General features: G+C 43.1%; 2 protein-coding genes across 5 annotated transcripts in view; both read left to right on the top strand.

Annotated features, from left to right (window-relative positions):
* Positions 1-3,666, top strand: part of TRIM2 (tripartite motif containing 2) — a 69,139-nt gene extending 65,473 nt beyond the window's left edge. For 3 of the 4 annotated variants that reach the window (XM_082316097.1, XM_082316098.1, XM_082316099.1), the window contains one exon: positions 1,265-1,617. In XM_082316097.1, the coding sequence (XP_082172223.1) occupies positions 1,265-1,573 (309 nt within the window). In that variant the 3' untranslated portion in view covers positions 1,574-1,617. Of the gene's footprint in view, positions 1-1,264; positions 1,618-2,429 lie in introns of those variants that run through there. The other variant, XM_082316100.1, reaches the window with a different exon arrangement.
* Positions 3,667-12,695: 9,029 nt separating this feature from the next.
* MND1 (meiotic nuclear divisions 1) overlaps positions 12,696-17,169 on the top strand; it is a gene marked incomplete at both ends in the record, with an annotated part of 42,336 nt that continues 37,862 nt past the window's right edge. Inside the window, 3 exons of the mRNA XM_082315059.1 lie at positions 12,696-12,923; positions 14,545-14,610; positions 15,417-15,474. Of these exons, the coding sequence (XP_082171185.1) occupies positions 12,696-12,923; positions 14,545-14,610; positions 15,417-15,474 (352 nt within the window). The remainder of the gene's footprint in view (positions 12,924-14,544; positions 14,611-15,416; positions 15,475-17,169) is intronic.

Here is a 17,169-nt window from a genome sequence, read left to right on the forward strand (position 1 = left end):
TCAATGGGATAAAAATGTTATTTGTTACAATTTGGTACTAACTGGAAAAGATTCTTATTTTTGTAGCGTTCTCTAAATCAGTACAGATAATTGTAGACGCTTTGGAGAGTAATTTATAATCTGGGTGATGCTGTTAACTTTTGTTAGATGGTGGGGAAAGAGCAGAGAGTAAATTTTGTTTTAAATAATAAATAAATTTATAAATAAATAGATTTCACTCATATGGGTTCCAAAGCCTCTTCCTGCCACCAGTGTCTTGAATTAAACATCCTCACTCAGCAAAATTATCCTCCCTCCCCCATTAACCTTCAGGCATGTTCCTTCTTTCAAGCATCTTCTATGGAAAATCCTACTCAATGTGGACTTCTCTCTCATTTGGTCACTCACCATCCCCATTTTAACCCAGGGAGAGAGCAATACATCTTTGCCTGTTTTTTTTTTTTCTTATTAGTTGACTTTTTTCTACTTTCTTTCATCATCTGAGGCACCAGCCTGGTACTTCATTAATTTCCTCCCCAAAATGCTTTTTCTCTGTTCACTGTGGGTGTTCAAGAATAGGATAATTTCCTCACATCTTCCACCTTCTTAGCACTTCAGTGTGCACTTGGCACTTGTCAGGTCTTTGCATTTTCGTGTGCAAGCCACAGCCGGTCTCTAAGAACGTTGTTGGACCTTGTGGCACAGCTGAGCCTGGGTCCAAGATGGACCAGAATAAACGGAGATGGCTAAGGTACTATGTAAATGACACATCCTGTATCTCACTTGGTCCTGTTCGTGCATCCAGGTCACTGACAGAATAGCCATTGATCGGCTCCACCTTTCTGCCATCTAAACCTGTTACTCACCATTACAAAGAATTCAGTTGCTGAACTGTCTATACAGGGAGCAGCATGCCATGATTCCCACTACGTGTTAGATGATGAAAGTCCGAGAAGAGTGCATCTGCTCAACTGTGTTTCTGTAGGGCTGACTCCCAGTGCCATATCTGCGCGAGGCTCTTCTTAATTCAAGGTGCACAAGCTGCAGAGGGGGTTCCTGGGGCCCTCCACCTCTGTGTCCGAGATGAATCTGATCTTAAGTGAGAAGGGAAATACTGTATGGTGTAATGGAGCTGGAAGGAGACATGGGCACCTTTTCTCCCATCTTCAGTGTGTGTTCCTGGGAACTCTTCAATTCCCAGTTTTGTTAACAGGTGAACTGGTAGTAGTAGATGACTAATATTTGATATGATGCCAGATTCAGGTTTTTGTTTTAACCCATGCAGGTATTTAACCAGGAGGGAGAATTCATACTGAAGTTTGGATCAAATGGAGAAGGAAACGGACAATTTAATGCACCAACTGGAGTAGCTGTAGATTCTAATGGAAATATTATCGTAGCAGATTGGGGAAACAGCCGAATACAGGTAGAGATTTCTTTATTTCAAAGGTACTTGATTAGGAAAACTAATGGATTGATAACTCCGACCACTGAAGTCTTCAGACTTCCCAAGAAACAGGGTAGTAGCATTAGAAGTGATGTGGTTTCTAACACAGCCTTTTATATGCCTCATTGCTGGTCTGTCCACTTTTAGAAGTGGTGGTGTGAGACCGCGGGCTTGCCAGTGTGACTGCTAGCGACTCTGACGGTTACTGTGACCAAGGCTCTTGTCTCCAAGTAGTTCCCCAAAAGCTATTTGATGACTTAGGAGACTTACAAGCATTGCTGAGATGATAGTCGTTTATAATCACCATAACAGAAGACTGGAGACATGGTGGAAAATATGAAAAAGCAAATGATCTGTATAGACCCCGAGGCAAATGGAGCAGATTTTTATCATCTTTTTTAAATGTTGAGAAAATATTCTGCTTTTATGTTATGAGAGTTGCACTCTTTTTATCTTTCAAGTGCTAATAACGGTCTTCTTACTTGCCAAAGAATATGTAATAAATAAATGTATGTATTATTTTCACTGAATATAAAAATGAGGGAGCTGCTTAGGAGTTGTTCTCAGGAAGCACTGTCAACAGTGTAAACAAATTCCTGGGTTTCTCTGTGTGGGAACCTAAGATTCATGCTGGCCACAACAGTAATATTTGTTAGGAAAAGAAGGTGTTGGTTGAGTTCGTGATTGAGCTTGATTTATTGTAGTTGGCTATTTTTAGAACAAGGAACAGCCGAGGTGCTCTTATTATTATTATTTCATGGCATGTTTAATTCTTGCCAAAGATCCTGGCAGTTTTAATCAGTTCTTTTTAATAAGAAAATATATTTGTATATAAACTTGTATACTATGAGAATAACAGATCAGATTCTGCCCATGTTTATTCTAGTGTATGTCAGCCATTTCAGAAATGAGAAGTATAACGGTGTAATTGAGAGCAGACTTGTGTCCGCTATTTTCCTTTTTTTATTCATAACATTTATTCTGTGCTTTCTCACCCTCAAAGGTTTTTGATGGAAGTGGATCATTTTTATCCTACATTAACACCTCTGCTGACCCACTTTATGGTCCCCAAGGTCTGGCCCTTACTTCAGATGGCCACGTTGTAGTTGCAGACTCTGGAAATCACTGCTTCAAGGTCTATCGATACTTACAGTAGCAATGAGCTCCGGAGCTGGATAATTGTCCACCCTTAAGAAAAGACTGGTCCTAGAGATCCAATGCAGGATATCTCCTACTTTGAGTTCATTTTTAATAATGAAGGAGTCTCTTATGGACTTCTCGTGTTAATTTCCAAACTTACCTTGTTTACATAGGACTTGCACCTCTTACGTTTCTCACTGAACTTTTTGTTGTAAGGGTTAATACACAAAATCCTCTTTAACTGAGTTCATAAAGACAATGTGATATTAAACGCAAACTGCAACTTATGGAACTGGAATTAACTAATTAGGCAAAAATGAGAAAAGTTTGGGAAAAGTCCCCAAAGCTTTCTGAAGACTGCGAGGGGCAGCTCCTGCTCAGAGCTTCCAAATTTGAAGAAGTATCATTGTTATGCATTATTTAACCCAGAGGTGATCCTGGGAATCTTCTAGATCTCATTATCACGGTATGTATTACACTTTTAGCATTCTTCAGTCTTACTATCTATAACAAGTAGCTCCTTTTAGTATAAGGGTAAGTCTCACAAAATCGGTCTAGCTCTAACCGTCAGACCTAACACAGCTCAACGTTTAGCACTGAGAATCAATGCAAATTCCCTACTCATGTGGGATTAATGAAGGATTGTTTCACGTGCTTGTTTTTCACTCTTCCTCTTGCTCAATGTGCTGGAAGGACTTTGCAGAGACCTGACATTTCTAAAGCTCTGGAAAAACTTAATTGTAGTGATACATTAGTGAGAGCTGAATTTCTGTGTAACGACAGACCTTTTGACACCAAACTAGTTCATTAGGATCAGGGTTATTACAATGTCAACTCAATTAACCTCATGTGTGCCACTCTTTCATATGTGTTCATTGCCATGTTTCCTTAAGGCAACTCATTGTATTAACCAATGAAATGCAGCATCACACAGGACAGAAAGCCAGAGAGGTACCCCTATGGAGGACCTACATTATACAACCAAAGGAACTGTGGTAAACAGAGGTTGTATAGGAAAGCCAAGGGTTACCAAAGCTATTTGTTTTTACATGAGAAAAAATACATTACAAATAAGGATGAATTTGAACCAATTCCTGAAGTCCTTCATCAAAGGGAATTTTGTTAGAGGACAAAATAAGGACTGTGAGATTTGTTCTGATTTGTTTGTATGTATGGCTGACATAAAAATAAAAAAATGTAAATGTAGGTTATTTCAGCAAACTGGAACCTATGTATGCCATTTGACAATGGCAGTACTCTGAAAATTATGTCCCTCCTCCTTCCTGCTGGATCTCTCTACTGTGTTCTTTGTTGAAGTATTAATTTAATTGGAAATGCTTACAATCATATGACTTGGTTCTGTTTTTCATGGTTTTTTTAGAGTGTGAACTTGTCCTTTTTAAAGTAGCATTGGCTTTATTCTTATTTCTAAATCCAGTGGTCAAAGGATGAATTGCTACCGTAGCCTAATATAGATAGAGTGGTGCTCACTCTTAAACCTCGTTTGAGGAGCTGGTGAGCTTGCTGCCAATGCCTACAATTGCCTGGGAAGTACTGTCTGTCTTTTCTCATTTTGAGGGCCTTGAAACAAAAGGGCATTGGGTCAGGAACAAGAGAGTATTTTAAGCATGTTTGCAAAATGGAAAGAAATCTTTGTTAAATTACTCGTTATAAGTATTTGTCTTATTTCTAAAAGGTTAAGGTTGTTGTTTCAATGAATTTGAGAAAAACTAATGGTTTTTTTGTAAAGATGCATTTGACTTGTAAAAATGCAGACCCCAAGGTTCTTAAATGTGAAGTTTCTCTGTTTTTTAATTACTGTTTCTTAAAGGTATTTTCTCTTCTTTCCCTTGTTTATTTTTTGCACATAGAGCCAATTTACAAATTCTTGTGCAAAGATAAGTTTCCTTATTTCATTGGAATAAATATTTTGTGTATAAGGCTTAAGGTTTGGACTATATAATGCAGCTAAGAAACTGGTGGTAACATTTTTGAAATGTTAACACTCAATTTTGTTATTACCAAGAGAACGAAATATCCTCTGCTTGAACTGAGTTTGTCCTAAAATTCTGAAGATATCTCAGTCATTACGCAATAAACTGTCCTATCAAAATTTCACAAAGTTGTAGATAAAATTTTCTGATGATCCAGTACTTTCCTTCTAAGTGTCCTTATAAGCAACCTTCTAGCAAACAAACAATTTCTGACATTGGAATGCCCTTAAATGGCGAATTTATCAATGAAGAAAAGGTACGTAGCATTTTAACTGTATTTATTAACAAAGAGAAGAGGTTGCACAGGTTCTTTGAGATAAAAACTTAAAAAGAGAACGAGAAATGTGCTGTTGCTGTCAGTTATGGATCATATTAATCAAATCTAGTTCCAAATTTGGATTTTTATAATAACATTTTACTAAACTTGTGTGGTTTCCCCTCAGGAAACATTGCCAAATCCTCTGTTGCCAGGATCTCTGAGAAGTACAGAAATCAGACCCTAACCTATATATCAAAACATATACTTAAGACTGTACTATTCCGTGTATACACTTTTCTTCAAAAGATTTTCAGTCTTTTTGACTCGATATTGTTTACCAGGATTTTATATAACCTATGTCAACCCAGTGCATCCTGATGAAATATGGAATTCTGCACACAACACCCTTACAACCCAGCTAACAGCTGTTAGGGGTGATGGGGATTTTTTCTTAAGACTGAATAGTCTTTTGGGTTTTCAGACATTATGACCAGAGCAGCACTTACTGCACATGAAAAATGGCACTAATTTGGAGTTCCTTCTGATAGCAAATGCTGCCAACTACAATTTCAAATTCAGTGGCATAGGGCATTCCCTTCCAAGGTCTGACCTTATCTGCCTGGCACCGGGAAACTGAGAAACACATTGCTTTTAGAGTGTGCTTCTGAAGCCAACTTAGCTAAAATGCTTGGCTTACAAACCTTACAAAGAGCAACCAAAGCAGAAATTCTGTTCTAAAAAACTGGCAGATTTTTTTCTCATCCAATTAAGTGAACGTCAAAATTGCACTACGTGATTTGCTGAGTTGTTAGCATTTATTAAAGGCTTTATAGGCATTCTGCTGCCAGATTTCAGGTATAACCAAATGTTCCCTTGACTTCCCTGGAATGCTAATTGACGAGCAGCACAGCATGAATGGTGAAAGTATGTGCTTCATTTGACTAATCTTCCAGTCAAAAGTAATCTCAAAAGGTTATCAGATCTTGTGTAATTCGGAGCATTTTAGGACAAACTAGCCAGCTGTACTGTCATTGTTTTGTGAATAGAATAAAAGGATCTGTTCAGATAAATCCAATATAAACAGTAGGGGATTTTTACATAGGCTAAACCAGCAGCAATGTAGCTGAAAAAGAAAAGGAAAATGGTTTAGGCAAGCATTTGCCTAATGTAGATGGAGAGTTATTTATTAGTAAATGCTCTTCTGTTCTGTAAAAGCTAGAGGGCTTTCAATTTTATGTCAATATTTTTTATAACTAAGGATCTAGTGTTGCCATAATGAGAACTACAAGTGCCCAATATGTTGTGTCTGTTATAAAGAAATGACTTTCGGTTGTGGGTGACAGCGAGTTATGAAATCATGGCGTACACTGAAAAATTTCTTGAAGAATTGTGAGCAGCGACTGTTTTGGCCTGGTTGTGGAGAGTGCGCGAAAGGTATTTGTGCTACGGAGTAGGAAGATTGCGAACGGGTTGTGTTATTTCTGATGAATGTACAGCACTTCAGTTGATGTTTGTGAGCAACACGGCCTTAACCCTGACACTTTTGCTTTGGCTTTATGACATGGGAATGTTCCCTAAGCTGCATAGTGTGTGGCAGTAGCCCCTGTTAGAAATCTCTACCAGTTGATACGCTGCAGCTTTCCAGTTCTAGGAGTGAGTCTGTCTTTTTGCTTTATTTTTTTAAAAGTTTTTGTACATTCCATCTTTGTAAGTCAATCTCATATGTTTTGTGTACATGTAAGCCTTGCACTCTCTTGACACACATAATGAAATATTCTTCTCACTTGTTTTCCTTTGTTGGTTTTTTTCGGTTTTTCTTAAATCCCTGTGAGGCTAAATACAAACTTTGTCTCCTTAAGGTCAAGGATGAAAGATGCGCATCAAAGTGTTCGTGTGTGTGTGTGTGTGTAGTTTTAGCTTCCTGTGTGCCACGGTATTCTTGATGCTTTAGCCGACGATTAAAAAAATTACTCTGTCTTGGAAATGTAGGAAAACCAGAGTCAAATGTGTACCTTTACCACGCACAAAAATTTCAAATAATAAAAATAAAGCTTGTTTCCTCTGTTATTTTCATGGTTGAGGATTTATTTTTCATATGTCTCATACTCCCTGTCCCTAAAAATAGCCCCATAATGCAGGAAGATGGGTAATTTTTTCCAAAAGGAAACCCTGACACCACAGGTCACAAGCCACGAAAACTGTGATTGTTGCATGGGTGTTAAGCTTTTATGTAGACACAGAGGAAAGAGGGACTTGGGTTCTTCTTGACTGAGAGTTGTAAGCTTTTCCATTTGCATCGTGGAAGTATTCAGTACCTTTCAGCTATGCTGTGCTATACTCTTTGAAGGGTCTGCTGCAGAAAACCAAATATAAATTATTGTAGAACAGAAAATTTGCCTTAGGAGTTCACTCTGACTCCTTGCCTGTAAGAACAAATTTTCAGCTCATGTTAACTTTCATTTTACATAGTACATATGTCTTCTTGGGCACTGGTGAACTCTCCAAACCTGAACCCTGTGAGAACTCAGTGTGACTGGGAACTCGCTCACGAAGTAAGAGAGAACCTTCAGATGCATCATTTGGCTTGGAAACCATCTCACTGGAGGGGACTAGAGAGGTCAGACTCGGTGACGTGTGTTTGCTCGGTGGCAGGACACTCGGAAAGGAGACAGCTGAAACACAGAGCAGCCATGCTTTGTCATGGATCTTGCCCCCAAACCTTCTAAAGGAGTCTAAAATAAATGTTTTATTCTTTCTTACAAGTCATAGGGAATGCCAGCAGCCACATTTTGAGGCCTTTTTTTCTCCTCAAGGCAAACTTACTACAACATAATGGATCAGTTTTGTTTTTCTTTGTCAGTCTTCAGATGAATATATGTCCAGAAAATATAGTCTTGGTGCGGACTGTTCTGGAGTATATTGTCTATCTGCCCTGAAGTTCAGATGCTTACAAGAGGCTTTATTTGGCTGCCAGCTAAAAAAACCTCACAGCTTAAAGAAGAACAGTGTTGGTTTAACATTCAGAGTTGGGGAGCACCTGTTCCTTCCCATGCAAAAAAGTCCATGAAGAAGAACAGAAGAAATAGCACGGGATACCCTGAAGCCGCAGGGCTGCGTAGGCAAGACTCTTGTTGCATTCCCAATCTTTTCTCACTCATAGGCCAGAAATTTTTTCTGGCCCCTGGATTATTACAGCAGAGGCTCTCCACCGCTGAGCAAAACCAGACAGACAAGCAGGCAGGACGCTGAGACTGGGAACACTGCCCTTTACCAGGAGAATTCTGCAGTAAATGGCCGACGTCCTCTTTGGCCCTCCCGTGGTACTTAACTCGAATACTGACCCCAATGCGGCGGCAGCATCTTTTAGCAGCTCTGTAAAGAGGAATACAGAACCCAGTCTCACCAGTGAGAAACAAGGTCAGGGAGAGTAAGGCCGAAATAGCTAAAGGTGCGTGTATTCTGGGCACCCGTCGTTAGCCAGGATCTCTCTCTCTAGAGTGCTAACTACTTAACGTATCGTTGCGTGTTCAAAAACGTTTCGTTGTTCCTTAGGTTAAAGTTCTCTCTCACATCCAGCTGTGCTGCTCTGCAGTTAACTATCCCCACAGTTTTGCTGACAGTTCACGCGAATGCTCTCTAATTTGCACCGGACAAAACTATCTCGGTGAACTGGAAGAGTCAATGTCATTTCTCTGGGCAGATGTTCTCCCCAGGTCCCAGCTGTGCTGGTGGAAGAGAGAGCCACCAGTTGCTGCTCATTGCTGCCTCCCGTTGAAGGCTGCTGACCCTCCGATCTGTTGGCTGAGCTGGGCAGATGAACGCTCACTTGTTCTTTTAGTGACATGCCTAGTTACCAAAAACCTAGTGCTTAAGCTACTCACCTCAATGAGTTGGTAAGTGCTTATTACTTCAGCAGCTCTGCTAGCAAAGCTGTGGAAGCAGTAAGTTTTGGAGGAGGGCCAGCAAGCATTTCTCACCGGATTAGATGTTTGTAGGGAGAACGTCTGCTTACAGTCCAAACACTCATCCGAGGGTGAAATGAAGCGGCAGATGCTGCAGAGACCGGCCTGTGTGGGATACTCACGGATCAGATTGCTTCCTGACAGCCGGCCACATCCCACCGCAGACTGCCTGGACCTCAGAGGAGTTGGTATTGCCTCCCGTGGGTGGGCATCTCCTAGAGCTCTCCTTGTCCTCCATCCTCAAGCTCTACTGAAGCATCTTTTTGCTGTCAGTCATGCAGATGTCGTGGGAGGTAGCCACAGGACTCAGAAGGTTTGCTATTACTTGCCTGGAAATAAACTGATCTGCTATTCAACTTGAATTCTTGCCTTCTGTTGAATAAACAGCTCACGTAATTGAAGACTGTACTATGGTGCATACATACAAAAGGAACAAAAAGGACAATTTTCATTCTCCTACTTCCTAACCTTCCTGCCTGCCATTGTCACTTTAATGTCCTTTCAAAACAGAATTTATGAATATAACTCAGTTACGGATTTGTAAAAGCAAAATGAAGGAAGGTACAAATTTCATTTCATCTAAGCATATTTTAACACTGACAAAAAGCAATGTATTTTTTCTACCTCAGGAACAGCGAAGAACTGCTTTGGCTGGTACTTAAAAATCTCAATCAGACACCTAGCATAGAAAATTTCAGCACAAACCGCTAAAGCTTAAGAAAATGAGAACAATCTTCTAATAAAAAGGCACAGTCCTCCTTCCACAGTATTTCCATCCATTGTCTTGGTTTTATATTAATAGTATATGATTAGCAGTTTTGTGAAATACCACATTTAGACATTCTGAAGCCCATGAAAAATGTCAGACTTTTATGTATTTTAGGAGTCGTTCATTCCACTTTACCCAGTAATGGAAAACTACCCCCCCATGACAAAGCACGAGATACCCCTGTGTATCCTCCCTCTGTTTGGGACCTCTTCCACGTTGTGGTCTTTCAGACTAGCTAGTTGTGATCTGGTGCTGCAAAATTTGGGAGGTGTTAAGGAACCTCTTATTACAGAGTAAATCGGGCCTGGTGATTTGGCCACGGAAGGGCTTCGGGGCTGCCAGCGCACTCGGGGCAGCTGAGCCTGGCTGTCCCCGGGGGGCACGGGCAGGGAAAACCTGCTGAGCCTCCTGCCCCACCGTCGCCCGAGAGCATGACCTAGCGTTTCGGAGGCGGACGTGCCGGGCTGGCTTGGTTGCTGCGATCACGCTCGACTGCCAAAACCAGGAACGCCTTCCAGCTGCGGCTCCGGGTATGTGCTCCGGCCGTGTGCCGGCTCCATCCTGGGACGAGATCTGGCTGTTCACTGCCAGTCTACATTCAGGTGTGAGAGGGAGACGGGAACATTGCCGCCTCACGCGTGCTGAACAGAAGACGCGAGGTACGTGCCCCAAGCCTGCTTCAGAGTGGGCACCCTCTGAAACCCCTTCCTCCCTCTCCTCTTCCTCTTCTCCCAGCAGCAGGCTCAGCTCTGACACCCACTGTGCTGCTCACACGTCTCGCTTGGAGAAAACCCACGCCACAGCAGGTGCTTTGCAAACGTCGCAGCAACCGTTTGCTTGGCAGCGGTAAAAAAAGGAGCAGAGCTCGGTTTTATTTTAGGCCGTGAAGGAGCAGGAAGGGGCCCACGTCCTGGGGGAGAGGAGGTCACGGCGCCGGGAGGAAAACAACTGTCAGCGGGAGTGTGGGGACCTGCTCGCTTTGAGGGCTGGCCAAAGGAAGGGAAAAGCGGGGGGACAGAATACGAGCCCTCACAACAGATGAGGAGGCGTGCCAACAGATTTCAGCGCAAGTTAGCATGTTGAAAATGTGATACACAAGGAAATATGGAAGAACAAGAAGTTTTGTGTTTTGTATGAATATTAAGCTTCGTATTAATAACGTCCTGTCTAACTTTCATTTCATTTTTAGTAATACACTGGTGCGCACAGTGAGGAATAGGATCACGGCCAGGTCTGTGTGGAAGAGAACCTCGGGTTTCAGGAAAGGGGGCACCTCGCAAAGGCCACGGAAAACCTTCGTGGGGACTGCCTGAACCTTTCAGCTCACGCGTTTTCATTTGCTGGAATTTAAACTCCAGAATTAGTATGGCAGATACGAACCCACTGCTGTTAAACTGCAAAGCAATTTCCCTGAACTGCTGTAGCTGAAGGGAGATAATTTACAGCGCAAATAATAATTAAAACAAACTGTAAGTAATTGAAGTCGCTAGAACAGTCATCGCCACAAACAACTGTTTCAAGCAACACCAGATGTGTCCAGGTCCTTCACTTCCATGGGCAGGGAGGGTTTTATTTCTCCACGTCCTGTTGCTCCTGTAACGGGCTAGTCGTACAATACACACGTCGGTTCAGACCACTGTTAAGGTGTTCATATTTTATCTTTACTGCTGGGCCTTGGAAAACAAAAGAATCCGTGGTGCACACAGCGGGCAGCGCTGGCAGAGAGGCCCAGTGCCTCATCGCGGAGGTGCAGCCCGCTGGAGGCGCAGGGCACGGATCCCATGGATTTTTCAAACCCACAGCTGTAGACAGAGATGCAGGAACAAGTATTTTTCCGCCGATGATTAGGGTCAATGCTGGCGGGATTTTAAATATTTTTAAAACTGATTTTGTTGATTTTTATTAATTTCAATAATACAGCAAATATATATTGAAGATATCGCAATGACATCCATTAAGAAAATTGCCCGTTCCACACAAAACAGAAAACGGGTAGGTATTGAGAAACTCATGAAGACAAAATGAGAACTTGAGAAAATTCTGCTGTAAAAGCCTGGGCAATGCCAAATGCAAAACTTGAGCATGGCCCCTGCATCTTACCACATTCTCTGTAACTCACGGGTAGCCCGTGACAAAAGCTGAGTTTTGCTTCCTAGCTTCTACCTGTCTACGAGTGCCTACGAGAGGTGTTTAAAAAAAACCAAACAAACCCCACAAAAGCCAAACTCGGTATTATAATACATAAAATAATAGATGAGGGAGAAGCGTTAACCTCCTTTCTGGTACGGCAAGACTGCTTTATGAGAACGCAAGCATCTGCTCCTTGGCTGACTGCCCGAGGTATAAAAACCAGAACGTAACTTCACGCATCTTTTTTTCTCCTTCACGTTACCCTACGGCGCAACGCGGCCGGGCCCGGCCCCGGGCCCGCTCCCGCGCCGCCGCCCCTCCCGGGCCGCGCTCGCCGCCTCAGCCGGGGAGAGGCGCCCGCCCGCGGCTCCCGCCGGGGGTGGCGGGGCGGGGGCGGGCGGCAGGCGGCGCTGCGAGCTGCGCAGGCGGCCTCCCGGCGGCCCTTTCCCTCCCGGCGGCGCCGAAATCAAACCGCGCCGCTCGCCCGCCCCGGAGGCGACATGGTAAGCGGCGGCGGCGGCGGGGCCGGTCGCCCTCCTGCCGCTCTCGTTGGCGACGTGAGGCGGGGCGCGGCGCGGCGCCGTGCCCGGGCCGGGCGGCTGATGAGGCTGCGGGGCGGCGGAGGGAGCCCCGGCGCGGGGCGGGCATGGCGCCGGCCAGGGCTGTGGGGAGGGGGCGGGGCAAGCCGGCCGTTGCTGCGGGTAACGGTCGCCCGCGCCTCGCCTTCCCTCCGCCCCTGCGGCCGCTGAGGGAGGGCGGCGGGAGCTGCCCGGGCCGGCGTCCCCAGCGGCCGCAGGGCGGCAGCGGGACTCCCGGTCCCCCGCCCCGCTCCTCCCGCCAGCACGCCGGGTCTGGGCGTGTAGCGTGACCGTGGCGTGGGCCATTTTTTTCGTCTGTTTTTTTGAAAAGCAATGTCACCCGAACTGGCACCTGGAAGAGCAGGCCCCGTAACGACAGCCTGAGGTGGGCGCGGTGCCTGCTAGCTCCCCTGAGACCCCCAGGCAGGCCCAGGGGAATGGGCGGCCGCGGCCACCCAGATGCCCCGGTGCGAACAGGCTGGGCCGCGGTCGTGCGGAGCTGGGTGCGAGCAGAAAGAATGGCCCGTGTGCCCAAGTGTGCTGAACGGCGTTGCGTGCCTGTGGCTGCCTCCCATAGCGTGAGCGACAGCGAAATTGATAGGCCTGGCGTGGTTTATAGGCGTGGTGTGGAACACCTGGCAAAGAGGGAGGAGAGAGACATCAACGTGAGAATGAATAAAATCCGTCTAGAAAACACCCTGATTTGTGCCTTCTCTCCGTTCCTCAGAGTGCTGCTGTGAAACTTGGTGCCTGAGGGACGTAGCTAATTAGCATGTGCTTTCAGAAACGCCGCTTAAATTTCACGTTGTGCACATATGGGGTTTGGGAGGCAGGGAGAAGGAGGCTGGAGATCGCTCTGGTTTCTCTTCATGCTCCTGCTCGCATGTACGTGGCGGCTCCAGGTTCTAATCCTGCAACGTGCTGATGTCATAGGAGACAGCTGTGATGTCAGTGCTGATGTAGGGCATCTCAGGGTAAAGCAGAAGGGAGGAGACTTTAAAAAATCTTAATAGTGCTTGTGTTAAATATAATACTGAATTGCTTCTGTTGATGCCTGTGTGCTGTTGTAGCTGCATAAACTAGTTTTTCAATTTATTTTTTGGAATCTAAATCGATCTGGCCGTTTTGCTCTTGATGCACATTTTGAATTTTATGCTGCCCTACTGTGTGATTTATGTAAGAAGGAAGCAGCAGTTAAGAAGTAAAAAAGGGTATCGACTCCCTTCTGTCAGGGCTTGGAAACAAACCCATGCCGTCTTTCTTAAAGCACCATGTTATTAGACTCTCCACCTCCACGGACTCAAGGGCAACAATATTTCTGCCTTTTTTTTTAAAAGGGAGACCTTTTTCTGTCAACATCGTATTTTGCTCTTTCTGTCCCCCTTTCAGTTTGCTGTAGCCGCGCACAGCAGTGCAGGGTCTCGCAGCCTGCGAAGCAGGGAGTGGAGCAAGGGGAAACATTCCTGATTCACCTTGTGGCCACTGCTTTTACGTTGTTGAGGACTATGCTAAATGCTATTAATAAAACTCCAATTCTCCGTGAAATATTTTATATCCTAATTTTACAAGGGGTATGTCAAAGCAGTGTCTCTGAAAGTGATCAGAGGAGATTTCTCAGTTTTGTATTACTGGTAGCAGTTCGTAAGTCGTCATTTCTGCCCTTTGCTTTTGTTTCAATCCATGTTATTTAGTGCTTGCTCACACAACTGCAGAGAAAAGAAAGAAAAGAAACACTTTTAAAAATGTGAACTTGAAATTACGAAGTTGGGTAGGAAATTTGAAGAAAGACGTAATACCTCAAAGTGTGCTTTCTCTCCTTAAAAAAAACTTAAATGGCCTACGTCTCACACAAGTGTCTCTATATCACAAGATAAAAAACAATTCTAAACAAAAAAACCTAAAGATATTCCTTCTCATCTTTTTAAGGACTATTAAACATTTGGGTGAGTTGCTGAGAATTGGTATAAATACGCATTTTTAATCTAGTAAGGTAAAACAAGGAACATTTGAGGCTTGAGCTGGATTAGGTTGTGTGAAAGGTCGGCTCCACACTTATAGATCCATCAGTTTAATAGATTGCAGGTGGATTAACTTGGTGTAATGATTCTTTGGGAAGAAGTAGTTTATCTGAAAGTCTGGGGTTAGTGGTAAGGTATTTTAAAGGATGGCAAATATAACTTAGAGGTAAATAGATTTGAATTCTGAGCAGATGTTAATTATGCAAATGGCTGAATGTGTTGGGGTTTTTTTTAGGTTTTTTTTTTTTTCTTTTTTTCCCTGTTCTAGTCCAAGAAAAAAGGTCTGAGCTTTGAGGAGAAGAGAGTTCGCATGATGGAGATCTTTTTTGAAACGGTAAGTAACTTGTAGTTGTCTTTCATTTACATTGGTGGGAAAACAGGTCCTAAAAGGAGCTTAACTGCAGATGTAGCTGAAGTCTGTATATCCCACTGGGCATTTCACTGATGCCCTGTGTCATCAATGTATAAATTACAGGGACAGAGCTTGATTCATGTAGCTTCTGATCGGTCCCCATGTGGAGCCAAGGCATGAAGATGCACAGGTGGTGGTCAATGCTTCATGTGCTCCCTATTCAAATCGTCTCATTTTGAGACTGTTACTGGAAGAGGGGTAGCAAGAGATTAGGAAGTATCTCGCTGCTGTTTATGGGAGGAGGAAGAAATCTGAGCGTTGGAATAGATGAGAGCAGGCCTGGAAGAGGTCACCGGAGAGAAGAAACCTGGAGATCCAAAAGCAGAGCTACAATTATATTGGTGACATATGTAATTCACAATGTTTCACCTATTAAAAAAATTTACTGTGACATTTGAGTACTTGAGCAATGTGGTGCATCTGGTGTTGACAATCTAACCTTGGCTTCATCTGCCCTAAGGGGTTTACAGTCTAACTTCAGGCAAAATACAGTGACTTTAGAGTACCAAAGAAAAGAACAGGGCTTGTTACAGTAATAGTCTTTTTTTTTTTTAATTCTCAGAATATTCTAATACTGTTGAGGGATATGCAGCCTATTTCCCTAGCAAAACATAAACATGCAATGTATTTCCTACTTGCTTTTGTTGGCATTGATTTAGTGTAAAAAAATGCTCAGGCTCAGATGATGCTGTCATTTGGAGCTAAAGCGTCTTTTATGTTTTGCACAGAAAGATGTGTTCCAGTTGAAGGATATAGAGAAGATTGCTCCAAAAGAAAAAGGAATTAGTAAGTGTTTACAAGAGTTGTTTCTCTTGAGCCATTAATCATTCTTGGGACAGGTCACACAGTGTAAATTTTCCTGGCTACAATTTTAGCTTCGTGACTGTAATAATAATGGAAAAAAATAGCTAGAAAGGGAGACTGGTCAATGGCAGGGCTGTAGCATTAAAAGTGATATCAACAGCATACTCCTACCTTGGTTTGCTAATGTTTGTCACTTAGGTTAGGTGTTAGGGCCAAAATGGGAAATTATGAAAATGTCACAGCTAACTCCAAGTTAACCACTAAAATACGGGATGGGGTTTTTCCTAGGCTCTCAGATGCCTGACTTGCAGTGACTTTCAGTCTATGAAATTGTCATGTGTAGTGAACAGAGGATCCAAATGTCTGTCTGTAATGTCACAACTATCTTAAAATGCTAGTCCAGATGTACATGGTCAGTGTTCTGTTGAGCTTTTCCCCCAAACTATGGCTGGACAGCTGTAAATGGAAGGGGTTTGTCTTTTCAATGAAAGCCTTCCTGATGAGATCCATTGGTTTAGGATTAGGTCCAAGAGGATTTCTCTTATGCTGTTGAGTTGTTTTATATGTTCCTTATTCTGCTTCCTTCTATGTTCATTGGCAAAAGGGGGACGAAGCATAATGTTTGTGTAGTTGCCACTGTCCTTGACTAGCATATCTTTGTGGCACTGCAAGAGCAACTGAACTTGTTGAAAGAACTGCAGACATACGTGAATGCAGCACAGCAGTGTTTTTCTGTGACGTCAGCAGCTAACAGAGGCACTCATAGGCTTCTGAAGAGATGTGATGCTGTCTTCATTGGTTTGTCAACGTATATGTTTAATTGTAATTTGCAGGAAGAGGATGCAAAACAGTAAAATACAAGCAATGGAATTTCATATTTAAAAATCTGGAGTGTAGAGTTTCTAAAACCATTAACACCTTTGAACAGTCCAAATTCATCCTGCTTGTGAACATGAAGGCATTTAGCCACACAACCCAAGCCCTGGTTACTCAGAAAAGAAAAACTTTTAGCCTGTGGAAGTGCTCCCATACTGGCATCCAGCCTATAGCTTCCAAAAGATTGGATGTTCCTGATCTGGGATCCCCTTAGACTTGAAACCGAAAGTCAGGCACTGAAAACCATTAGTTAGCTCAAAAGTCTTTAGAGCTGCAACACTTGAGGATAAAAATAACTACTTTGCTTTGTTGAACAGGTGTCATTTTTAAAATGGTGAATTATACCACACATTTGCCAGAAAACGAGCAATTATGTTCAGAAATGTTTTGGATCCTTCTGACTGCAGATGACTTTCTGTATTGGAGCTGAATATAATCAAAAGTAAAATCTACCCCTCCTGAGTCCGTAGACAGATGGCTTTAGTGCCTCTGCTGCTGTTTAATGCTTTGATAAGTATTACAAAGTGAAATGTAATTACGCTCCTAATCAAGAAATTATATGATAATCCATGTTAGAATTAAGATTGCAAGACAACTTTTCAAGTACCCTCTCATGAATTTGTTCTGGTATTGTACTGTAATATGCATGTATGTTTTATGATACTCATGAGTGGTGTTTTACAAACATCTGGCTGCAGACTGTATAGAATAGCAGCCTTTATGTATAAACTGCTGATGTTGAAGGGATTCATTCCTTCAAGTGAAGCATCATCAGGCATGGTGTCCTCTTGAAATTGTCCA

Source organism: Platalea leucorodia (assembly GCF_965183815.1).
Source record: "Platalea leucorodia genome assembly, chromosome: 6".
Taxonomy (NCBI): Eukaryota; Metazoa; Chordata; class Aves; order Pelecaniformes; family Threskiornithidae; genus Platalea; species Platalea leucorodia.